The sequence below is a fragment of the Onychomys torridus genome, chromosome 19, assembly GCF_903995425.1.
Source record: "Onychomys torridus chromosome 19, mOncTor1.1, whole genome shotgun sequence".
In the NCBI taxonomy this organism is placed as follows: domain Eukaryota; kingdom Metazoa; phylum Chordata; class Mammalia; order Rodentia; family Cricetidae; genus Onychomys; species Onychomys torridus.
Genome location: NC_050461.1, coordinates 18,282,185 through 18,305,918, shown reverse-complemented (window position 1 = coordinate 18,305,918; position 23,734 = coordinate 18,282,185). Strand labels below are relative to the sequence as shown.

General features: G+C 41.0%; 1 protein-coding gene across 9 annotated transcripts in view; it reads left to right on the top strand.

Annotated features, from left to right (window-relative positions):
* The window catches only part of Fam184a (family with sequence similarity 184 member A), a 148,792-nt gene that overhangs the window by 119,719 nt on the left and 5,339 nt on the right, over positions 1 to 23,734 (top strand). For 6 of the 9 annotated variants that reach the window (XM_036168590.1, XM_036168591.1, XM_036168589.1 and 3 more), the window contains 6 exons: positions 1,534 to 1,746; positions 7,363 to 7,516; positions 12,933 to 13,060; positions 14,593 to 14,777; positions 15,204 to 15,350; positions 21,412 to 21,529. In XM_036168590.1, the coding sequence (XP_036024483.1) occupies positions 1,534 to 1,746; positions 7,363 to 7,516; positions 12,933 to 13,060; positions 14,593 to 14,777; positions 15,204 to 15,350; positions 21,412 to 21,529 (945 nt within the window). The remainder of the gene's footprint in view (positions 1 to 1,533; positions 1,747 to 7,362; positions 7,517 to 12,932; positions 13,061 to 14,592; positions 14,778 to 15,203; positions 15,351 to 21,411; positions 21,530 to 23,734) is intronic. The other 3 variants (XM_036168593.1, XM_036168592.1, XM_036168595.1) reach the window with 1 other exon arrangement.

Genomic DNA, 23,734 nt, shown 5'->3' with positions numbered 1-23,734 from the left:
CTTTGGAGGCCACAGGGACTGTTTTGCTTAGGTATGAGTGAATGATGTCTTAAGTTGTTTACAAGGCGCATTTTACGACTTTTTATTAAGTTGTTTACAAGGCGCATTTTACGACTTTTTATCTGGACTCTAAGTTGCTCTTCTCTTCAGACTTCTTTTAGAGTAAGGTTGACCTACACTGCTTCAGGTTAGAATAACCTGTGGATAAGAACGGAAATAGGTAAAATGAAGTGTTTCACCAGCTACATGTACTTATATGTACACAACACACACACTTATCTCTACTCGTATGCTTGTTATTTGTAGGAAAGACTTCATTTTAATTAAAACAGCCAGAGATGATGCTTGACATATTTAGGCTGATGTTTTTTGTTGACAAAAGGATGACAGCTCACTTTCCACTTAAGTGGTTAAAGGACGCTTACCCCTCTTCTGGATTTGGAAGTCATGCCTGGTAGCTTACAACTGCCTATATCCTCAGCTCCAGGGGATAGGATCAGAAGCCCTCTCCCAGCCTCTGTGGGCACCCTCACAAACATGGTAAACATAAACACATGCACATCAAATAAATAAATAAATAAATAAATAAATAAATAAATAGCCTGACAAATCTTTCAAAAGATCTGGTCTCCAGTCCTCAGATAATCTCAGCTAAAAATGCATGCATGCATACATACATACATACATGCCCGCATGCATAAATTACAAGCTGACAAATCCTCCAAAGGAGCAGGTCTTCTGTCCTCAAGTGATCTCAGCTGAAAATTAAATTCATTACAACCCAACAAGTCGTTCAAAAGAGCAGGTCTTCAGTCCTCAGATAATCTCAGCTAGCAATTACTGCTCTTCCCTGTATTCCAGAAGTACTTACTCTAAGTGAAGGTGCGTGGAAACACCAATTCCCACACCATGGTGAGAGCAGATACTAACAGCAGAGAGGGAGGACCTTCATTCCAAATGCACAGTCCTAACCATTGCACTTCTGCCTCACGGAGAAGCCACTTAACCTTTAGTACTGTCTCCTCAGAGCAACTTCAACTTACAACAGTGTTCGTTGCCTCCTGTTTCCAGTCATACAAATGATAAACGTATTGCAGCAAAGGTGTACACTGGATTTCTAGATATGCACTACAAATTCTGTATTGTAAGCAGTAGAATTAGGCCATTTTCAAGGTACCTTCTGAAAACAGACTTAAACTAGTGATAACGCAAGATTAGATTAGGGGGCTGGAGAGATGGCTCAGCACATAATGTGTCTTCAGTCAAGCCTGTCAACTTGAGTTCAGTTCCCAGGACCCACATAGAGGTAGAAGGAGAGAACCGAGTCCATGCTGCTTTCCTGTGACCGCCACATGCACACACCATACATGCATCCAATAATAATAAAGTTTTGGATTAGGTTTTTATGGTAGACCATTTGAACTCAACAAGGCTGTTTCATAAGGTCTACTTGGCCTGCTCTCTCCTGGTGGGTTGGTAGTCTGTGGGGCACACCTTGTGTTTAGTCTCTGCTGTGTGTCTTTCCTGGCGTAGATCTCCCTGCTCAAGCAGAACCTGGAGCTGCAGCTCTGCCAGTCACAGACATCTCTGCAGCAGCTGCAAGCTCAGTTCACACAGGAGCGCCAGCGACTCACGCAGGAGCTGGAGGAACTGGAGGAGCAGCATCAACAGAGACATAAGTCCCTCAAAGAAGCGCATGTCCTCGCCTTCCAGACCATGGAAGAAGAGAAGGAAAAGGAACAAAGGGTAAGGTTCCTGGGAAACATGTGCAGAGATCATCCAAGAACTTGGTGATAAGTAGCCTTCAGATTCTTCTTTGTAATGGCCTGTGGTCCGTATGCAGCACAGTGTGGGCCTAATGTCTGGAGATGAAGTAGGAACAATCAGCCTTCAGATTCTTAAGAATTACAGTTTTTCTCTTTCTCCTTTTCTTTCTTTTTGCTTGAAAACATACATATTGTTTTCTTGAAATGTTCTCCAGGGATATGACTTCCTGTAGGAGTCACAGTTTGTAATCACACACACTAATTGTACACAAATGTAGTCAGAAAGTTTTCCTGTGTCCTGCAGCCAGTCAGACCCAAGTAAACACACACAGGCTTTAAACTATGGCCATGGCAGGCTTCTTGTTAGCTAGCTCTTATATCTTAAATTAGCCCATAATTATTAAGCTATAAATCGCCACATGTTCCGTGGCTTTACCTGCATCCTATTACAATGTTGTTTCTTGGGCAGCTTGCTAGTGGCTCTCTCCCAACCCCTCTGCAACATTGGGGCATCCATTATTTAGCCTACAGGACCAGGCGGGACACAGGAAATCTTTCCAGCTATGCACAATAGCAGACAAATTTGAGTAGAGATAACATTGTTTATTTATCATAACACCAAGCTAAGCACATCTTTGGCTCCTTAACAGTTAACAGTTGTGATACAAATTCAGTCACTGTTCTAGTCATAGTGTATTACCATAATAATCTTTCATCAAAGTTTTTTGAGACTGAGTCTCTTGTTCCCAGGCTAGCCTTTATCTCACTATGTAGCCCAGGCTGACTTTGAACTCTTAATCCTCCTGACCCAATCTCCCCAGTGCTAGGAATACAGATGTGTGTCACCACACTCAGACTTATATCAAAGTCTAAATTTGTTTTCACTCTGGGCTCACAAAAAATAAATAGATTTGAGAGATGTATAGTTTTTTTTTGTTGTTGTTGTTTTTAATCTTGGATTTTTCCCTTTATATTCTTTTTTCTCTTTGTAAAAAAATTCATGATAAAATGAAATTTAAAATGTTTTAAATGTAATTTCCTTGTAACATAACCCCACAGCTAATATGAAAAATTATAACTACAATAACTTAAAAGGGATTTAAATCAAATGAATGTTATTGGATTATTATCATAGTCTTTACTTTTTACTTTGTGTGTAAGCACACGTACATGTGTACATCTGTACAAGCATGTGGAGAGACTGGATGCTGATGCCGGGTGTCTTCCTTTATTGCTCTCCTGTTTTGTTTTAAGGAGACAGGGCCTTTCACTGAGGCTGGTGCTCACTGCCCAGTGAGGTTCAGGGATCTTCCTGAGCCACCTCCCAGTGCTGGGATTACAGATGAGCACTGACCTGCCTATCTTTTTACATGGACGCTGAGGATCTAAACTCAGGTCCAGGGTTGGGGACATGGCCCAGTGGGTAAAACATTTGCTACTCCACTATAAGGACCAGAGTTCAGATCCTCAGAAGTCATGTACAGTCATGCACAGTAGTTGGCATCTATAATCCCAGTGGGTTTTTTTGTTTTGTTTTGTTTTGTTTTGAGCTGAGGACCAAACCCAGGGCCTTTAGGCAAGCGCTCTACCATTGAGCTAAATCCCCAACCCCAATCCCAGTGTTCTTATGGTGGGTAGTGACAGGAGAAACCCCAGAAGCTCATGGGCCAGCTAGCATGCTGTATGTGGCAAAACACCGAGAAACTACCTCAAACAAGATGGATGGCAAGGACCAACACCCTAAGTTGTCTTCTAACCATACCCACAAACCACAACCACAACCACAACCACAACCACACACACACACAAGTGCACGCACGCACGCATGCACGCACGCATGCACGTCATGTATATCTGCAATCACACACATGCTTATATACAAGCACATACACAAATAAATAAACGTGGGTTCTTTTGCTTACACAACAAATTAATGCTCACTGAAACATCTCCCTAGCCCCCATATTATTATATTCTCTGCTAGGATCTCTGAATATCTATCACTTTGCTTTCCAGGGGGTGGGGTGTGTTCATGTATGTGCTCATATAGCTGTGTGCATTTGCATGTGAAGCAGGGGGTCAATGTCAGCTGTTTTCCTGGGGTTCTCCACATATGCTTTTTTCTTAGATTGAGTATTTCAATACCTGGAGCTTATCCATTCAGATAGGCTATCTGGCCAGTGAGCCCCCAGAATCCTTCTGTCCCTATGTCCTCCCACCCTGGGGTTACAGATACACACTGCTGCCCCTGGCTTTTTTATATGGGTACTAGAGATCCAAGTGTAAGTCATCAGGATGGTGCCAGGTGCTTTATCTGAGCCATTTCCACAGCACCCATGGTTTGGTTGTAAAACATTAGTGTCACCCTGTCCTGGATCTCACTCTGTAGCCCAGGCTGGCCTCGAACTCACAGAGATCCGCCTGGCCCTGCCTCCCGAGTGCTGAGATTAAAGGTGTGCGCCACCACCACCCGGCTTGTTTAGTTCATTTCTTAACAATGTATTTTTCACCTTCTTTCAATGACCTTAGTATAACAAAGAGTCTGTAGATGAACCAGACATCCTGTCATTTCCAACATAATAGATTTCAGATAAAGGCTGTTTATTAGTTTTTTATTCGGGTGTAGGCACTGGTTTAAGAAATGGTGTAAATAAATTAAGGTTGAATTCAACTGTGATTATAGCTTTTCACACTTTTTTTTTGTGTTGACCACTGTTAACCTTTTAGTCTTTGATGTGTATAAAATATTTTCGTTGTGTACAAAAATAAATCATTTTAAAGAAATCTTATGGTTCTACAAATAAAGAAACACCTTACTTATATAGTAAACTGTAATCTATAAATCATGTCCAAAAAATCAAGAATTAAACCTGGGGGGTTTGGGATTTAGCTCAGTGGTAGATCACTTGCCTAACAAGTGCAAGGCCCTGGGTTCGGTCCTCAGCTCTGGCAAAAAAAAGAGTGTCAAGGTGGCATATGCCACCATGCCCAGCATGAAGAATTAAACCTGGGGGTTGGGGATTTAGCTCATTGGTAGAGCTCTTGCCTAGCAAGCGCAAGGCCCGGAGTTCCATCCTCAGCTCAAAAATAAATAAATAAATAAAATAAAATAAATTACAATAAAATAAATAAATAAAAAGAATTAAACCTGGCCGGGCGGTGGTGGTGCATGCCTTTAATCCCAGCACTCGGGAGGCAGAGCCAGGTGGATCTCTGTGACTTCAAGGCCGGCCTGGTCTACAGAGCAAGATCCAGGACAGGCACCAAAACTACACAGAGAAACCCTGTCTCAAAAAACACAATAATAACAACAACAACAACAACAACAAGTATTAAACCTGATAGGTTGGGCATGGTGCCACATTCCTGTAATCCCTGCACCCGGGAGGTGAAGGCAGGAGGATCAGGGTCAGCCTTTGCTATACATAGCATGTTTGAGAACAGGCTCAGCTTCATGAAAACTTGTCTCAAAACAAACAAACAGAAACAAGAGTCAGAAAGGCTGGACAGCGTTATAGTCATTGGCTGTTCCTTTTGAATTGAAGTAACAGTCGGGTGGTGGTGGCGCACGCCTTTAATCCCAGCACTCAGGAGGCAGAGGCAGGAGGATCTCTGTGAGTTCGAGGCCAGCCTGGTCTCCGCCTGGTCTCCAAAGTGAGTTCCAGGAAAGGCACAAAGCTACACAGAGAAACCCTGGCTCGAAAAGAAAAGAAAAGAAAAATGAATTGAAGTAACACATGAACTCTTATCGATAGTTAAATGCTATACAGTTGCCTTTTTAAAGTCATTTAACTTTTATCTTCAGAAGAAATCAGAACTTGAAATGTGTCTGTATTGTCATTAAGCAGTCAACCTACCTAGCTGTAGGTTCTGTCTCAGTGAAACAACCTTCATTTCACCATATTAGAAGACACTCACGCTTCATTTCTGAAAAGCACTTTTCATATAGTGATAAACAACCAAACACTAAATTTTAAAACACTGCTTTTCTGTTCAAGAAAGGTAGCCCAAGTTATAGGACACGGTCTCTCATAAACATTACATTTTATTTAGAAATTTATTTAGAACTTACAGTAAAAGAAAAGCCACAAAAATTCTGCCAGGGTCAGTTCATCTCTCACCCTTAAGGACCTGGGGTGGGCGTGTTTTCTCTTAACCACGTGTAGACTGTTTCATCGATGGAACCTTTTAAGCAACTTATCACATGCAATCTGTAATAGCTGCTCTTCTGTCACTGTGACAGAAGACTTGACAGAATGTCGTTTTAGCTTGTCCTTGAGGAGACATGAACTAATGTCCCGTCACTCCAGGTAGCATATTGGCAGCAGACCAAGGCAGCAAGTCTAGCTTGATAAACCGACGAGATTAATTGGGATTACTTACAGGGGCACATATCACGGAAGACAAATGCCCCATATCCTTCCTCCAGGAACATTTAACCATTGGGGAGGGGTCTCTTCTCCCCTTCATGAGAGCATGCTTGTAGACTCAGCTCTGAGGGTCTCGTGCAGGACAGCACCGCTGCTCTGACTTCAAGACCATGGCCATACCATACCCAGAGGGAAGGGCTCCACAAACAACACAGGAAAACTCAGAGAGAAAACGTTACTTTGGCACAGAGTTTCAAGTTGGGGGAAGCACAGTGGGGCTTGTAGTGATGGGCGCTCCATACATCACCATAGTCCAGGAAGCAGAGAGGAAGCCGGAACCGGGCCTAAGCTACAATCTTTCAAAGTCTGGTCGGTAGTGGCTTTCCCGCTTCCTAAAGGTTCCACAAGCAGGTGATCAACACATTTAGTGTAGAGGGGACATTTCAGAAATAAACAAGAAGCACTTCTAGCTACTTAATCTCAGAGAATTGCTTCTTCACACAAATATTTTATAGAAAATAGCTGTAGGGGATGGAGAGATGGCTCAGGGGTTGAGAGCACTGTCTGCCCTTCCAGAAGTCCTGAGTTCAATTCCCAGCAACCACGTGGTGGCTCACAACCATCTGTAATGAGATCTGCTGCTCTCTTCTGGCCTGTGGGGATACATGCAGGCAGAACACTGCATTCCTAATGTAAATAAATAAATCTTTTAAAAAAAAAAAAAAAAGGAAGAAGAAAAAGAAAATAGCTGTAGAAGATTTAATTAGAGTGACATTTCCTAAACACCCTCACTGTGTAGGCAAACGTGATGAGGAACAGGCTTTGTGATGTTTGCTTACTTTTTTTGTTGTTGTTTTGTTGTGTTTTGTGTTGTTTTCTTAATGACGCCTCCCTTCTCCTCTCCTTTCTGGATACACAGGATTTTTTCCTTCGTTTTCAGTACTTTGTGTCCTTAGTAACTTTAGAAAATGATTTCATTTGAAAACCGCCTGAAGCTAAAGGTCTGTATTTCCCAATTCAACAAAACACATCGAGCCAAACTGGTTTCATAGTTTTCTACTGAACTGACCCATGAGTTTTGTTTTCCAGTCACAGTTACTTTATACCTGATTTTCATGAGGATGAACTAAGGCAGCTGAGTCTCCTTAAACACCGGGCTCCCGAGTTGCTTTCTGTTTTGCTGCCTATATGCTAGCAGAATAATTTGATTTGCTTCCCCTCTCTAGGCTCTGGAGAGTCACTTACAGCAGAAACATTCCGCAGAGCTGCAGTCCCTGAAGGATGCACACCGAGAGTCCATGGAGGGCTTCCGCATGGAGATGGAGCAAGAGCTCCAGACGCTCCGGTTTGAACTGGAAGACGAAGGAAAAGCTATGCTTGGTATTGTGGGGAGGATTCTAATCTTGTCATACTTATTTGTACGTTCCTCCATTGGAACCCTCAACAGAAAGCATTAAGTTGTAAATTTCAGTTGTGGAACATCAAGATGATGTTACTGTGTGAAGAGGCAAGGAGGTAGGCTAAAAATAGTGTCAGCTTCTTCTGTACTCTGAGAAGGCAGTGTTCATAAGAGGTTTGTCTGTCTTCATGGACCTAAATGAAGGCAGGACACTTAGGGATCCCAGAAATCAGTCATCGGCCAGTAGCTCCATGCACCCACACATGATTTCCCACATCTACCCTCACACAGGCACCCACAGGTGTATTCATACCCATGCACCCATGCATTCACCCCCACACATGCAACCAAACACATATCAACTCAAAACATTCATGTGTGTACCCCACACATGGCTCATGGCTTGGACTTTGTAGTCATATGTTTTTACTTCAGGATTTTGGTGTGGTAAGAAAGGGGGCAAAAAAGCAGCCTTTTTATAGAAGTCTATTTCATATGGGATTCTCTCCTATGAGATGGTTCTTTGTAAAATGAGATACATTTTGAAGAAAAAGTTGGATTGTATTTTATGGTTTTTTTATGATGTTATTAGATAATTCATTCCTGCCATCTCATTTTCCTCCTGTTTGGTTTAATTCCAAATTCTCCTGGTATTTTTCCTATGTGTTTGGCATACTCCAGTGCACACTCTTTCCAGGTGGGGCTTAGGAACAAAGAGGACTAGCAGGGTGCGAGTGACTGTCTGGAATTCAAAGGGAGCCATGTGTCCTGTCCATCACCCATTGGACTGATGCTGAATTCCTAGGCCATGTTGTTACAGATATCACTTTTTCTCCTAGAGAAGGTGCTGTGACACCTCGTGTGAGTCATAGCAATGGTGAACATGTATCGAAGATTTGTGAAATATCCAATTTTGTGCTGGAGGCTGTGCTGTGCGGTTTCGTTAAAAATGAACTGCTGCTCTGTCTTTGCACAGAGCCAAGAGTTAGGATCAGAGGTGGCCTTTGTAGCATTATGACCAGAGAGGGATGCAATTTCCACAGTTGTGTGAGGTGGGGTTGAAAGAGCCAAGAGTTAGAACTGTTCCTGTTAAGCCCACTGAAATGTGATTTAAATACCGTCGTGTTGAAAGACGACCTTGGACTCTCTGAAAAAATTTTCTTTTTAAGATAACCACAGATTCACATACCTGCTTTTAAATTTAATTTTTTGAGAACTTCATACATGCGTATTTACATCATTCCCACCACTCTCCCCCAGTTCCTTCCATGCCCTTTGTTTCCTCCTAAGTTCATGACCTTTTCCTCCTTGGTTATTATCCCATGTATGTATTTGTATATAAGTGCAGCCTGCTGAGTCCGAGGCCTCCATTGTTGCTTCTATATACAAATATTTAGGGCAGACCAGTTAGCATTGAGGAACTTTCTGCCTGGAGAAGACTGATTGTCCCCCCTCTGAAGCTGTCAATTACCTATTAGTTCTTATCTAGTGGGAGGGCCTATGACATCTCCCATCCACAGGGCCATGTCTGCTGGTGTTGTTTGGAGGGTCTAGTTTAGAGGACCACATCTTTGAGATTTCATGGGTGCAGCTTCTGTGTCATATACAGAAGAAATGATACAAAAAGGTGCTCTCATGCCTTTTCCCGCTTCCCAATGATTGCATCCTATAAAAGTGTACTAAAATGTCACAGCTAGAATATTGATATGAATGCTGGTAAGATGCAGGAACTCTTACATCATGGGGGAACACACCATCTTCCTGCCTTTCTTGCCTGGGATTCCTGGCGAACCTCAGGCTGTTTTCCATTTCTACAGCGTCAACAGTTAGAGAATGCCATCATTTTTATATGTGCAATCTACAATATTTTGTTGCATGAATCCTAAATGGTCTTAATAAAAAAAAACAAAACCTGGAGCCAGATATTGGAGTAAATACTGAAAGATCAGAGAGACAAAAACCACTAGAAAAACTTGTTACCACTACTAAATCCTCAGGCAGATTGGAAGGCGAGATCCTATCTCCACGAATCCTCTGACTGAATGCCTCTGAGTCCTCAGCCTAAAGGCTCTTATTCCTGTCTCCTCATGCCTTATCTGCCTTTCTCTGCCCAGCCATTTCACTTCCTGTCTCAGCCTTCCTAGTGCTGGGGTTAATGTGGGCTTCCCAAATACTGAGGTTAAAGATGTGTCTCACCACTGCCTGGCTCTGTTTCTCTCCTAGACTGGATCAATCTCATGTAGCCCAGGGTGGCCTTGAACTCAACAGAGATCCAAATGGATCTCTGCCTCCTGAGTGCTAGGATCAAAGGTGTGTGCCACCACTGCCTGGCCTATATGTTTAACTCTTTGGCTGGCTCTGTCCTCTGATCTTCAGGCAAGTTTTATTAGAGTGCAGCAAAACATCACCACAGTGTTTCTATAGAAATTGCCTTTTTTCCCCACTCATTATAACATTCCAGCGTTACCTTGGTTGTTGTGGACATCTCTAGTTTGTTCTTTTTCTTTTCTTCCTAGTCATAGCTAATGCATCACCATATGCCTGTCTGTCCTTCAGTCATCGAAGATGATCTGGGCTTCAGTTCGCTGTCATTTATGCATACAAACATCCATGTGTATGTTGTTTGTGTAAATACAAGGTTCTGGTTGTCTGGAAGAAAAGCCAAGAGAAAAGTTTCCAGGTCATATAGTAGTTGCGTATTTATTTAGTTTTTAAAGGCCCTGCCAGAATGTTCATCAGACGGCCTCTGCCATGTTACAGTCCACTGGCATTGTATGAATGACCCACTTCCCTTGCATAATCTTTGATATTGTGACTGCATGTCATAATGTCTCGTTATAGTTTTACTTTACATTTCCATAGTGGCTAGAGATGTTGAATATTTGTCTTGTTCTCATCAACTTCATGTCTTCCTTTTTGGTTGGATTCTTCATTGTTACTATTGAGTTTTAAGTATTCTACTTACATATTCTAGATACTAGTCCTTTGTCAGGATCCTTCAGGTCTGTTTACTCTATCACTCCCATGAACACACTCTCCCTGAGGTCACCACCGGCTTTTGGGCTATCATCACTGACAGATTCTCATCTTATTTTCTCTGTGTGCACATCTGGCAACTTTGAACTTCTTGGGTCTTTCTTCTCTTGGTTTCTGTGTTACTGCATATTCTCACTGTACTGATTTTCTGATCTGTACCCTTTACTCTCATTTGCCAGACTCGTTTCCACATGTAATACTAAATACTGCTTTTCTCTTGTAATTCAGTTCTGTGTGTGTTCGTGTGTGTGTCTGCGTGTGTGTCTTTAGCCTCTTCTTTTTTATCTACTTCCATGGCTTCAGTTATTACCCAGGTGCTGGGGACTTCAAACGGGTGTTTCCACATCCAACCTCTTGTTCGTGTACATTAAATTGGTATTTGTTGCTACATGTTAAGAAGTTGATTTTTAAATAGACTTTGAAATATGATCTTATCATTTCTCTGAGGTCCAATGTACTTATCTATCCCTGTATTTCTCACCCTGATTAATGCTATCACACTATTCAGTTGTCAAAACTGGGAAAGTGGGAGCCATGTTGATTCTCTTTTGCTACATTTTGTCTGCCACTCCTTAAATCCTTTTAATGTGTGTTTTCTCTCATTTACTCCTCCTGCCATACATACCTCAAGGCCAGATGACTTCTCTTTCTTTTTAGATTTCATTTATTCTATTGTATGTGTGCGAGTATGTTGCTTGCGTGTGTATCTGTGCAGCACATACATGCCTGGGGCCTTCAGAGGTCAGAAAAGGATATTGGATCCCCTAGAACCAGAGTCACAGACAATTGTGAGCAGCTGTGAAGTTGCTGGCATTGAAGCCTGGCTCCTCTGCAAGAACAAATTCTCTTAACTGCTGAGCCATCTCTCCAGCCCCTTATAGCACTCTTTAAAATAAATCAGCGTCATAACCTTCCTCCTGACTTGCCTTCTCACAGTTGATTTTCCGGTTTTCTGGCATGGAAAACTTTGAGATGCCTACACCTTACACAAGACTCCTCACTTTAAATCCTCCCATGGTTCTTCAGGACAGGGTTGGCAAGTTTTTCTACTGAAGAAGCCCTTAGCACCAGGACAAACTGAACTGAAGTTCTCCGTGAAGGCCTCAAGAGGAGCTTAAGTCGGCCAGCTGCAAGCAAGGGCGGCATCTCGTCAACTAGATCTCATGTGATAGCTTTGCAATCCACAATTTGCATTTTACTCACACATATTAACACTTCAAAATGTTCGAGTGACGTTCATGCTTCAGGAAGTACCATGGGTGAGCTCCAAGTTCTGTGGGAAGCACAGCCACTCACAGCACGGTTTGAGGGCCATGGGCCTGGAGTTTAAAGTAAAATCCATGCAGGTTCCATTTTCCTTAGCACCACCTTGTACCCTGTGACTTCTTGCCACATAGACTTGACAGCGTGGTGGACAGGGCAGACTCTGGCTTCTTTCGTCTGTTCTGCCTTCGAGATGTGAGCACCTCCTTCTCGCCTCAGGAGCCCCAGTTCAGTCCTGCTGCCCTGCTCACCCAGTCACCGTAACAGTCTCTCTGATTGATACCCAGTCTGACTCTCAGAAAGCTGGGTACTTTTCACCACTGACTTTTTATTATACTTAATATTAACCTTCTGATGTGCCAGTTAGTTCCCTGGAGTCATGTCTTCACCTCTGGCTTGTGAAGTTATAAAGACAGCATCGGATTTTATTCTCTCTTAGGATACTGTTGTCGTTCAATAAATGTTGTGCACTGTATGAAGTAATTCATTCCAGGGCCAGGCATAATGCATGCCTGTAGTCCCAGTACATGGGAGATACACGTAGGAGAATCAAGATTTCAAGGTTCCAGTTGCATAGTGAGTTCCAAGCCAGCCTTGGCTACGTGAGACCCTGTCTCAAAAAAAAAAAAATTAAAATTGAAAATCAATTTCAAACTCTAATGAATGTAATGACTGGCTGACTGACCTCCAGATCATTAAGAGTGTTTATCAGCAAGTACTTTGTATATTCTAGGGATATTGTAATATAATTCCTACTGGGAGGAGAATTGCCTTTTAACCTTTTGTCAAGGTACAACTCTAAAATCCATATTATCTTAATAATATAAAACATCTGAAGCATTTCATCTCCACTACCACTTTATCTTCAAACTGAATTCTGCCCCCCACACACACACCCCTTTGTCATTTAAGTTCTTGACATTTTGTAATACCCTTATCAAAGCTAAGAAGACTTCCAATCCACGTGTGATGATCCAGTTAATGCACATTTACGAGTGCCCTCATTGTAAAAGCTGCATTCTGGATCTCTTACAGTTTTTCCCCCTAAGGTCTTAGCAGTGTTTTGAAGTGGTCTCACCCTTTTCCTTTGCGTGCCAGCTTCCTTGCGGTCCGAACTAAACCATCAGCATGCAGCCTCAATTGATTTACTACGGCATACTCACCATCAAGAGCTGGCAGCGGCGAAAATGGAGCTAGAGCGAAGTGTAGACATCAGCCGAAGGCAGGTAAGTGTGAACACGCCCGTGCCGATTCCTTCCATCTGGGCCCACGGGACCCTCACGCTAGGAGAGGGGCTTGTAATAACTGTTAACCGTACTAGTTATTATCAGTGTGATGAAGAGTTTCTTTTTGTTTTGTTTTTTTGAGACAGGGTTTCTCTGTGTAGCCCTGGCTGTTCTGGAACTCCCTCTGTAGACCAGGCTGGCCTCCAACACACAGAGATCTGCCTGCCTCTGCCTCCCGAGTGCTGGGATTAAAGGCGTGTGCCACCGCCTGGCGAAGAGTTTCTTTATTCACAGGAAGGAGCAACCTTATACATTATAATTACAATTATTTATTTATTACAGTTATACAATTGCATTTTATTTTATGACCTTTTGAGTACATATTTTGCATTTTGTTTGCATCTTAGGAAAATAAACAATAAAATATGAAAAGAAATAAAGGGTAAGGAGAATTCTATTCAATAGGACTAGCCATGACAACATATCATTCTGTGTCTGGGAGGTCCATTGTGGTAGTTGGTAGCCACACAGCCCAGGTTTGTCTAGTACAACCAAGAAATGACATTTTCAATTTTATGTATTTGAATTTAACTTAAACAGTCACATTATATGACAAAACTGTATAAAAGGAGTAGATCCTTATAAAGAAGAAAGATAATTCATATTCCCAAAGTATTAATTAGCCACTATTGCTTACACTTTTTAGACTTTGCTCTTCGCCCAGTATACTTTTTTTTAAACTTGATAATCTGTGATTGTGACGATATGTATGTATGGAAGGATATGGCAGTGGGCTCTGCAGAGAAAGTTGCTGTTAGCGTATTACACTTGCAAGTTTTACTTTGTTGGTTAACCGTGTTGAGTGGTCAGCCTGGATTTGCTCTTCATGGCTATGATATTTTAAATGAGCCACCTTGTAACCATAGAAGGAAGTTGCTCTTCAGCGGTGTCCACAGTAAAGTTGACAACGTCTACTTGACAGAACTTGCGGAAACCATTGACTTGTAGGGAAATCCTTTCTAGATTTCTAGCTATTAGGACAGCAGTGAAAACAGGCAAGTCTGCCTTTCTAAGGAATGGATTGTGTGTGTGTGTGGAGGTGGGGTAGTGAGCTCCCTAGAGGAAAATGCTTTTGAGAGTAAAGGACAGTGGTACCAGCAGTTTACTACAAGATCTATTACCACTTACTCAAAGACCCGTGTTCTCCTCTTGACTCTGCTGTTGATCATAGATTATCCTTGTGAAAAATCGGCTCTTAAGTAGTAATTTCCTCATTCTAAAGTACATCAGCTATGATTTCACCATCTTTTGAGTCCCGTACAACCCTGATAGTGCAACTATATCCATACCAGTACTTCTTAGCTATGTGGAAGACAAAGGGCCTTAGGGTTTCTCATTTGGAGCAGTTTCTTTTGAAGCCTTGTCAGAATGATTGGTTATACTTACTATTCAAACTGTCGTTTTTCTCTCCCTCACCTCAACCCAGAAAACAAATCTGTAGAAAACATCACAGCATTCTTTGGTTTTCGCAGAGTAAGGAGCACATGTGTAGAATAAGTGATCTCCAAGAGGAGCTTCGGCACCGAGAGCACCACATCTCAGACTTAGACAAGGAGGTCCAGCACCTCCAGGAAAACCTAAGTACCCTAACGAAGGAACTGGAATTTAAGGGGAAGGAAATCCTCAGAATACGAAGTGAATCCAACCAGCAGATGAGGTATGCAGTAACCATAGCAGACCATGCATTGGACTGAAATACCGTTGGAGACATGCTTAGCAATATGTCCCTAGTTTGGGGCCTAGAGACCTTTCCAATAATACATGGAAGGCCACTTTGACTATATGTGGTGGGTATGATATCATCTAGAAAATGTAATGCCTGCATTTTGATGATGTATTTATTACTCATTAACTTTGGGAAATGACCATGATTAAAGGTTTTTAAATTTTTATTAGAAAAAGCATTAAAGGAGACAAAATTTAACAGACGGTTATAGCAAACTGCATAGCTTAACTTAACCTATGTACATTACTTTTCCAAATATTATACCAAAAAGGGGGCATTTCAAATCGGGTAGAATGTAGAAGTTTTGAACACATGACTTCAGAATAACATTTTCTTAACTACAAATAAATTAAACAGGTTGCATGAACAAGATTTAAACAAGAGGCTTGAGAAAGAGCTGGATGCCATGACAGCAGACTACCTCAGAGAGAAAAATACCATGCGGGCAGATTTTAATAAGACTAATGAGCTACTCAAGGAAATAAATGCAGCTTTACAAGTGTCGTAAGTCATACCGCATTAAAGAAAGTTCGTGTATGGATAGTAGGCTGAGGAGCATTGTGTCTAAGCTCAGCCTAACTGTTTGAATCTAAGAAAGAAATGATACTTAGTGAGGAAGACTTCAGTACTATATTACAGATATAGTGTCAGTATGCTATGTGTGTTCTTTAGGATAAGGCCATCGAATGGTTTTGTTTCGTTTGCTGCTTTTGCCACAGGTCTGCTAAAATAATACATTTCTTAAGAGTGGCTGCCGTTGCACATCACTTCTATGGTGATGACTCAAAGTGTGTTCACTATATAATGTGACGTTTTAATAATTATGAACAATAGAAATGTTATAAGTTAACCATACATATTTTACAAAAATCAAAATGCCCTCCAAAGCAAACATAGACTTTTAACAATGTGGTTCCATTTAGCAAGTACATTGGTAGGTCCCAGGGGAAGAAAGGGGCAGAGACTTCATTTCCTGTACTCAGATATGACTGGAATTTCTACAATTAGCATTTAAGTGGTTTTTTCCTTGATTTAAGAAATCTACAAAGTAAAATCATCACAAATAAAGTTATTACTCAAATTTAGTAAGCCCATTATTCAAGTCAAAATCTGTACATGTTTCCTAATGTTCATTAAGATTAATAGCCCCTGTCTTTCCAGGATCCTTACAAACTGCTGCAGAAAACCCGCTTTGAATTCAGTCTGTCTCCCTGACCTAACCCTGGTCACTTTAGGTTATCTTAGGGTTTAACATACTCTAAGCTGCTGCTAATGACTTAGATTCTTAGTTTTGTATTTGTGTTATTAATACCTACTTACCTACCTCGAATGTAGATACCATCTTCACATCTTCTGTCAATGTAACCGCTCAGTCTCGGCAAATACTCCATGCGTAGGTGCAGACACACATAGACACACTCACGCAGAAACAGGCCCCCAGCTGCTGGTTTTCCTGGAGTGTCCGCTGAGATGAAACACTCTTTCAGATACCCTCATTTGCCCTCTTTACGTAGTGTTCATATATGAATCTATCATGAATAAATTTCATGAGGGTTCCTACTTCATGAAGTTACCCATAAAATGGAGAAGAAACTCACTATTTCCACAAACTCGGTGATTTGTTGTTTGTTCTTATTACAGTCAATTTTTAAGTTTCTTTTCAGCCACTGTGACCTCACATGTCTGCAATGCAGCAGAGCATACATATAACATATTTAGTAGAAATCGGATAAAATCAGCTTCAGTGGCTTGGCTCTGACATTTCCTGGCCTTTGTGTATACTGGGCAGACACTGATACCCTGGTACCCCTCTTCACATTCTGAAACATCACACTCACACCAAGAACAGCCTGTGTTTGTCTGTGTGTCCTGACATCTCCTTAGAGACAGTAGTTTACAAAAAGGAAAGGTTGTGTTTGTTTTGACATTATTCTTTTCTGTGCTTTTGCTCCTTATGAAATTGTAAAAGATAGCAAACATTAACTTAATGTCTCTGTATTTTGATCTTTTGATAATTGAAGAATTAGTATTACTGATAGGTAAAATATTTTGCCTTCGTTTTTTAGAACAAGCATTTTTTTATACTTTGCCTTGGGTCCACACTAGCCAACCACATTTCTCTTTTTACCTGCTATCATCATGTAACTATCCTCTAGCTTTAAGTAATCATTTGTTTAATTAAAGTCAAATCATGTACACTTATTTTTGACTTACACTGTCCCACGCACTTTCCCATGATAACAAAAATGTTCTGTATTGACTCTTCCCAGTCTAGTAGCTGTCAGCCATGAATGGTTATGGAACACTTGAACTGTAACCAGTGTGACTGAGAACTTAAACTCTAATTCACCATAATTAATGTAAATACAAATAACAGCTCGTGGACTAGAAGCTAGCATACTGGAAAGTAGTACTGGATGTTTCTGGCCACTTCCTTACATGAAGCCTGTAGATCTGCTGAGTGGTTAAGATTTAGTCAGTTTACAGAAGGGGGATGGGTTCCTGTGAACTGTTCACATCCTAGTGCAAGGATGACCCTACAGTGTTATGAACACCTGAACCTCAGCTCTGATGCTTCAGATTCAGGGAATCCTGGTGAATTATTAGAGGGATGAGAGGGGGCTGTAAAGGTCCATGCTTCAGCCGACAGGCCAAAGTACAGTGCTGAGGGAACACTGGAACACCTGGAAGCTTCTCTTCTCAATTCTGCTACAAATATAAATAACAAAATACTGAACTCCTGAGATGAAGGGAGTGTAGAAACAGTGCAGGAATCTCTATCTTTGAAATGACTTTTAGAAATGGTGCTGACCCACTTAGAATTTCATGGAGATTTGATTGTCTTGACTATTATCTTAACAAGAACCTTGCATCTAATTTTAAAATGTATTGAGTTTTATTTGTGGGTTGTTGTTTTTTTTTTAAGCAGAGGCTAGGACATAGCTCAGTGGTAGAATGTTTGCTTAGCATGCACAAGATGTTGGTTTAATTCCCAAAACCCACAAAGGGAGGAAAAAACAGAACAGCAAAGGAGAGGCGGAGCTACTCAATTTTACCTAGCTGACATGTTACATAGGTAAGGAAAGTTTAAGCTGCTTTAAAAACTGCCCCAGTACCTTGGGGTTCAGAAATATGTGCTGTATGAAAAGTGGTTAGGGTTGGTCGTTTTAGCTTTTGTGTTTGTTGTTAGTTGGTTTGTTTTCTGAAAGAGGATTTCACGTTTTCCTTGAATGACCTTCAGCTCTTTTTTTCCCTGTCCTTACCTCCCAAGGGTTGGGATTATACAGATGTGGACTATCACACCTGGCCAGAGATTGTTTTTAATTGTTTGGGTTTACTTTAAGTTAGCACCTCACTGTACTGGAACAAAAAAAACCAAAAAAAAACAAAAAAAAATTCTTTGTGAGAGAACTGTCAATTCTGCACATGGACGTTAGATGGGCCAGTCATTTCTAACTCTGCCATGCCAGAATTTCTTATTTTTGAGCCCTTAATCTCTAAGACTCCAATGAGTTTATAATTGTTTGGTTCTTTGTTTAATTCCCCAAAAGCTATTTTATAAACTTTGAGGATGGCTGGGAGTTGTAATGTCCTTGTTAACACAGATGAAAGTCTGCTTGGCAGTTATAGGAAAAGTCCAACAATGAAGTGCTCCAGTCTCCTGTTTCGTTTATTGATAACAGAATTCGTAAAGTGGAATTTCTAGGCTGCGTGTGTTCCTGGTAATGCTCTGGTTCAGCTCTAGAGTCTCTAGTCACTGATTTTCTTGTCAGTTGGGTCTCAGAAAGCAACATGATGTGGATGATAACTTGGAAAATGTCTTTATCCAGTTTAATACAGGACTGTGTTGTTCATGAGCTGTGGAAAATTGACCTCTGTACTCTGAGACACACAGACACATACACCAAGAAATACGCTTGGCTAGAGACTAGCAGTGACCCTAGTTAGCATTCCCATGTGCTCAGATACTCCTTTCTGTACTCGGTCTTTATATTACTTTTAATGGTAGTCTAAAAATAAAATGGGATTCTACCTACCATATTAATGTTCAGAGACCTGACTTTTATGAATTAGGTAGGGTCAGAAGCATATTTCATAAAGGCCATCTAAGAACTATGGCACCAAACAGACTCCTTGTGATGATAAGGATTAGAGCTCAGGCTGGCATGTCTGTAATCCTTGCACTTGGGAGGCCAAAGTAGAGGCATCTCTGAGTTTATCCCAAATCCAAGATATAAACTGAGGCCTTGTGTCAAAGAAAGAAAGAAAGGATGAAAAAAAGCAAAAGAGACTTTAAAAAAAAATCAAACTTAGAACCAACCCACCCCCCCAAAAAAATCTCCTTATTCTTACTCATCCTTTGCACTTGGCCTGTTAGATGCACTGATAGTCTAGTGAGCTGCCCAGATGGCTGTGGAAAGGGAAGACATTGGCTAGTGTGGCCTTGGAGTGGATATTGGAATGGTACTAAGTTCCTTCCATTAGAAAGCTGGATAGGATTCGTGTACATCTGTAAGTTACAGCTGGTCCATAATAGTTTCTTGTCCTCTCCTTTAATGCTTTCCTATTTGCATTTATAGACTGCTTCCTGTCAATCCTTTGTCTTCATTATTATCTAGTTTTTTATTAAAATTTTTGCTGATGTAAAGATATGTTGTGGGTAGAATGAGCTTATAGTAATTGGGTAGTTTAAAATGTCAGCTAAACTAGGTGTGGTGGCGCACTCCTTTAATCCCAGCACTTGGGAGGCAGAGGCAGGTAGATCTCTGAGAGTTCGAGACCAGCCTGGTCTACATAATGGGTCCCAGGCAAGCCAGGGCAACATAATAAGACACTTTCTAGAAATAATAATAATAACAACAACAGGATATTTCAGCTAAATTAAAACACACACTTGAACAAAGAAGATCTTTACAACATGAAGAAGTTCAAAACTGTAAATGGTTGTTTTAGATTCACTTTACTTCTTCTTGTTGTTCTGCAACAGAAATGACATGGGGAGGTGGGCTTCGCTCCTTTTTCTACCAGCTCTTCTCCCAGCTGTGGGAAGTGGCTCAGCATTGGCTTTGCTTCCAACCACAAAAGCAGCACTCCAGTGACATCTTGTGGTTGCTGCAGCACAAACCCCAAATACCTTTTTTTTTCTTCTTGAATAGATGATATTTACGAACCTGAATAGAAAACTAAAAAAGCAGTTTTCTATAAAAATAAAATAAAATGTATACAGGTAGTTCCTTTCATATTGTAATCAAAATGCAAGACGATGCTGTGACCTCAAAGGATCTCATTTATTTTGAGAAGGGGAAAATGTACCGAAATATGCTGTGTGACTAACTTCCATACTGTCTTTAGCCAAGTCTCAGGAGAGCCAGGAACAATCACTGTCTAGCTCCTTACTTCCCTATTACCTCTTCAGAGCAGTAGTCAGGGGCAGGGTGGGAAGCCAGATATTTTTTTCTCCAAATCATTTGTTTGAATCGGATTAGTGTTTATGGCAGTAAAATTCAGAGGTTGTCTACTCTCTAGGATTTGCCTGATGGGACAGTGACGGATCACTGGTATCTACATGATAGGTCATCTAGAAGTTTCTCCGTGCTTGCTAAGTAAATTTTTTCAAGGCTCCTCATTAACCACAACTTAGTAAGTTTTAGTTCTATCCTGTCTATTCAAAAAATAATAAAAATGAATTGATCCTGGCCAGGCGGTGGTGGCGCACGCCTGTAATGCCAGCACTCATGAGGCAGAGCCAGGTGGATCTCTGTGCGTTCAAGGCCAGCCTGGTCTACAAAGTGAGTTCCAGGACAGGCTCCAAAACTACAGAGAAACCCTGTGGGGTGGGGGGAGAATTGATCCAATTATTTATAATTTCTGAAACGGTTCTTTTTCCCCCAAACTAAGCCAGCAGGTTGCATTTGCACCCTTTCTTGTCAGCCTTTACTCTTAGACTCTGCATGGTCCATGCCACCTCTGCTCGTGAAGAACGCCTCTGCTTTAGTCTTCGGTGGCATTCACTCCTGTTAACAGTCTCGTACCATTCAGGAAGGAGTAGGTCTACAAGAAAATGTAGTTCTTCTCTTACCCGATGAGCCTTTTATAATTGATAGTGGAATGCTTTAAAACTACATTCCCCACAAACCACAACAAGAGGATGTCATTCATGTGTGTCTTTTGTTCCCCACCGTCTCTTTTCTTGTGCCTTTTATATGTTACAAACCTCCTCACACAATATTGTATGGATGGTAATCACGCCCAAGAGTCACTGACCTGAGTTTGTGAAGTTTGTATCATTCAGCTTCTCTGCTCCTTCACAGAGCTTACCTCACCTCATTTACATACGACTTAAAAGTGGATAAGTCCCTCCGAAAGTAACCCTGGAGCCCTCAATGTCTTTTATTCCTGCAAAGCCTTTAACAGCTGTGGCTCTTGAGGCCGTCATGTTACCATGCTTGCAAGTCTTCCGTTAAATTTGTGTGTGTTTCACGGGACTAATTGAAAAATGTAGGTGTTTCTTAGAACAGGATGTGTCTGAGTCGTATCAGTGAGATAAAGGTTTTCTCATTTACAGACTAGAAGAAATGGAAGAAAAGTACCTAATGAGAGAATCGAAGCCAGAAGATCTACAGATGATTGCAGAATTAAAATCCTTGCTTACAGAAAGAGACCAGGTCATAAAGAAACTAATTGTAAGATATTTTGTTTTTAGTATAACCATGTTAGCAATCAATAGACTGTTGGTTGGGAAGGCGTGGGGAAATGTTTTTGAATAATGCTAAATGAAAAATGTAAAATCTATGCATTGTGAACAAGTTTATTAAAATGTAATTTCAAATTTAAATTGGGCATTGGGATAAGGTAATTTTATGCTTTTCTTCAGTGTTTTTATTGAAATAAATAGTTTTATACATATTAAATGTTCAATAATCTATCACTTGCTAGTTAGCATCCTATATATGGGGATGCATATTGTACATATAGAATTAGAACTAAGAAAAATCTGTTAAGAAAGCCATGCATTGCCGGGCGGTGGTGGCGCACGCCTTTAATCCCAGCACTCGGGAGGCAGAGCCAGGCGGATCTCTGTGAGTTCAAGGCCAGCCTGGTCTTCAAAGGAGTTCCAGGAAAGGCGCAAAGCTACACAGAGAAACCTTGTCTCGAAAAACAAAAAACAAAAAACAAAAACAAAAAAAAGAAAGCCATGCATTAATCTGCATTGTTGACTTAACAGTTTAATCCTTTTTATGTTGTTGTTTATTTTGTTCTGAGATAGAGTTATGCTGTGGAGCCCTTAAAACTCACAGCAATCCTCCTGCCTCAGTATTTGAAGTTCTGGAATTACAGGCATGTTGATTTCGTAAGGTGTATTCCACCAAACACTGATCAGGAGAGCTATTGAGCCATCTAAGTATTCAGGAGACTGGGGCAGCAGGATCTTAAGTTTGACGCCAACCTGAGCATCATATGAAATACATGAGTATCTTGGTATACTTAAGAACCTGTCTCTAAAAACCAAAACCAAACAAACAAAAAGAAAGGTTTCACAGTCTAGCCTAGGAAGAACTGTGCTTGGGATGCTCAGTGTGAAGGGCATTCAGAAGTCCATTTGAGAAAATATATAAGATTTTTAACAGTGAATATACTGTCTTCATTAAGATCATTATTACTTGGGAATAAAAAATATACAGATGTTTGAAAACTTATAAAATATTTCAGAATTTTCTAAAATGCTCTGTCCTGGTCATTAATTAAAATGTTGCTGTTTATTGCCACTAATAAATGAAAGTCTTTCACAGTAAAAGTGAAAACAACACTAATTATCTATATGTTCCTTGATTGCTTTAATTATACACTCTGAATACTAGCACGTAACAGCACAAGACCAATATTCTGACATCCTTTAAAAAATGCTTTATGATTTAGATAATTCCATCTGTTTTCAAGACTGGGAAGTTCCTTTTGAAACCTGCAGGGATGATTAGGGTCCATAGAGGGAGCCCAGAAGTAGGCTGTGAAGAGAGTGTTTCCTGGGGCTGCAGCCTGTCAAGCACCCAGTCTTCCAAGTGTGGCACATAGGAGCATAGTTCTAGCCAACGAGAGTAGACTGACTCATGAACAACTGCTGTTCATTTATGAAGTGAGCAAGCATAGCAAGTGTATTCATCTGTGGCCCCCTAGGTGGCTATTTATGTTTCCAGTTATTACTTGAAATGTTACAGATAAATTGTATTTAGCCTCACCAGAGGGCAGATCCAGGATTGTAACCAAGGGCAGTTCCACACTGTTTGTACAACACAGTCATGCCCTGAACCTCAAGGCACGTGGGCTAAGATCTGTAATGTAAGTGATAGTCAGTGGTGACTAAGATGGTGATGAAGGGTCTAGTTGTGCTGGACCACGCTAGAACCGAGGCTAGTTTGAACACAACCCACATTCTCACCCTGCTGCTCCATCAGCTGTATTAACACATCGTTCTCATGACTCCAAAATGAAAGATTCATCTCCGTAGAGGCCACTCACTTTTCTGTTACCACTGCTATGCTGCATTACTATGTCAAAGACTAGATGAGATCAAATCCACTTTCAGGTGTTGAAGAATATATATAGTAGTGTCATCTTTATATATGGAAACCACTCGGCCATGTACGGTAACAGAAATTCTTAGGGTCAGCATCCGGCCCTGGCAGCCCAAACACAGGAGGCTTGGCCACCCATTCTCAATAGGCCAATTAAACAAACAACAGTGAAAAGCAGCAAAAGGAAATGTATTACATGAGGCCATATGAGAAGAGGTAAAAACAAGTCTCACGACCCTCTCCCCTGAACCTCAGTGTCCATCTTTGGGGTCTTGACATGAGACTGAGGTTTGAAGGCCGGACAAGAGGTATGCATAA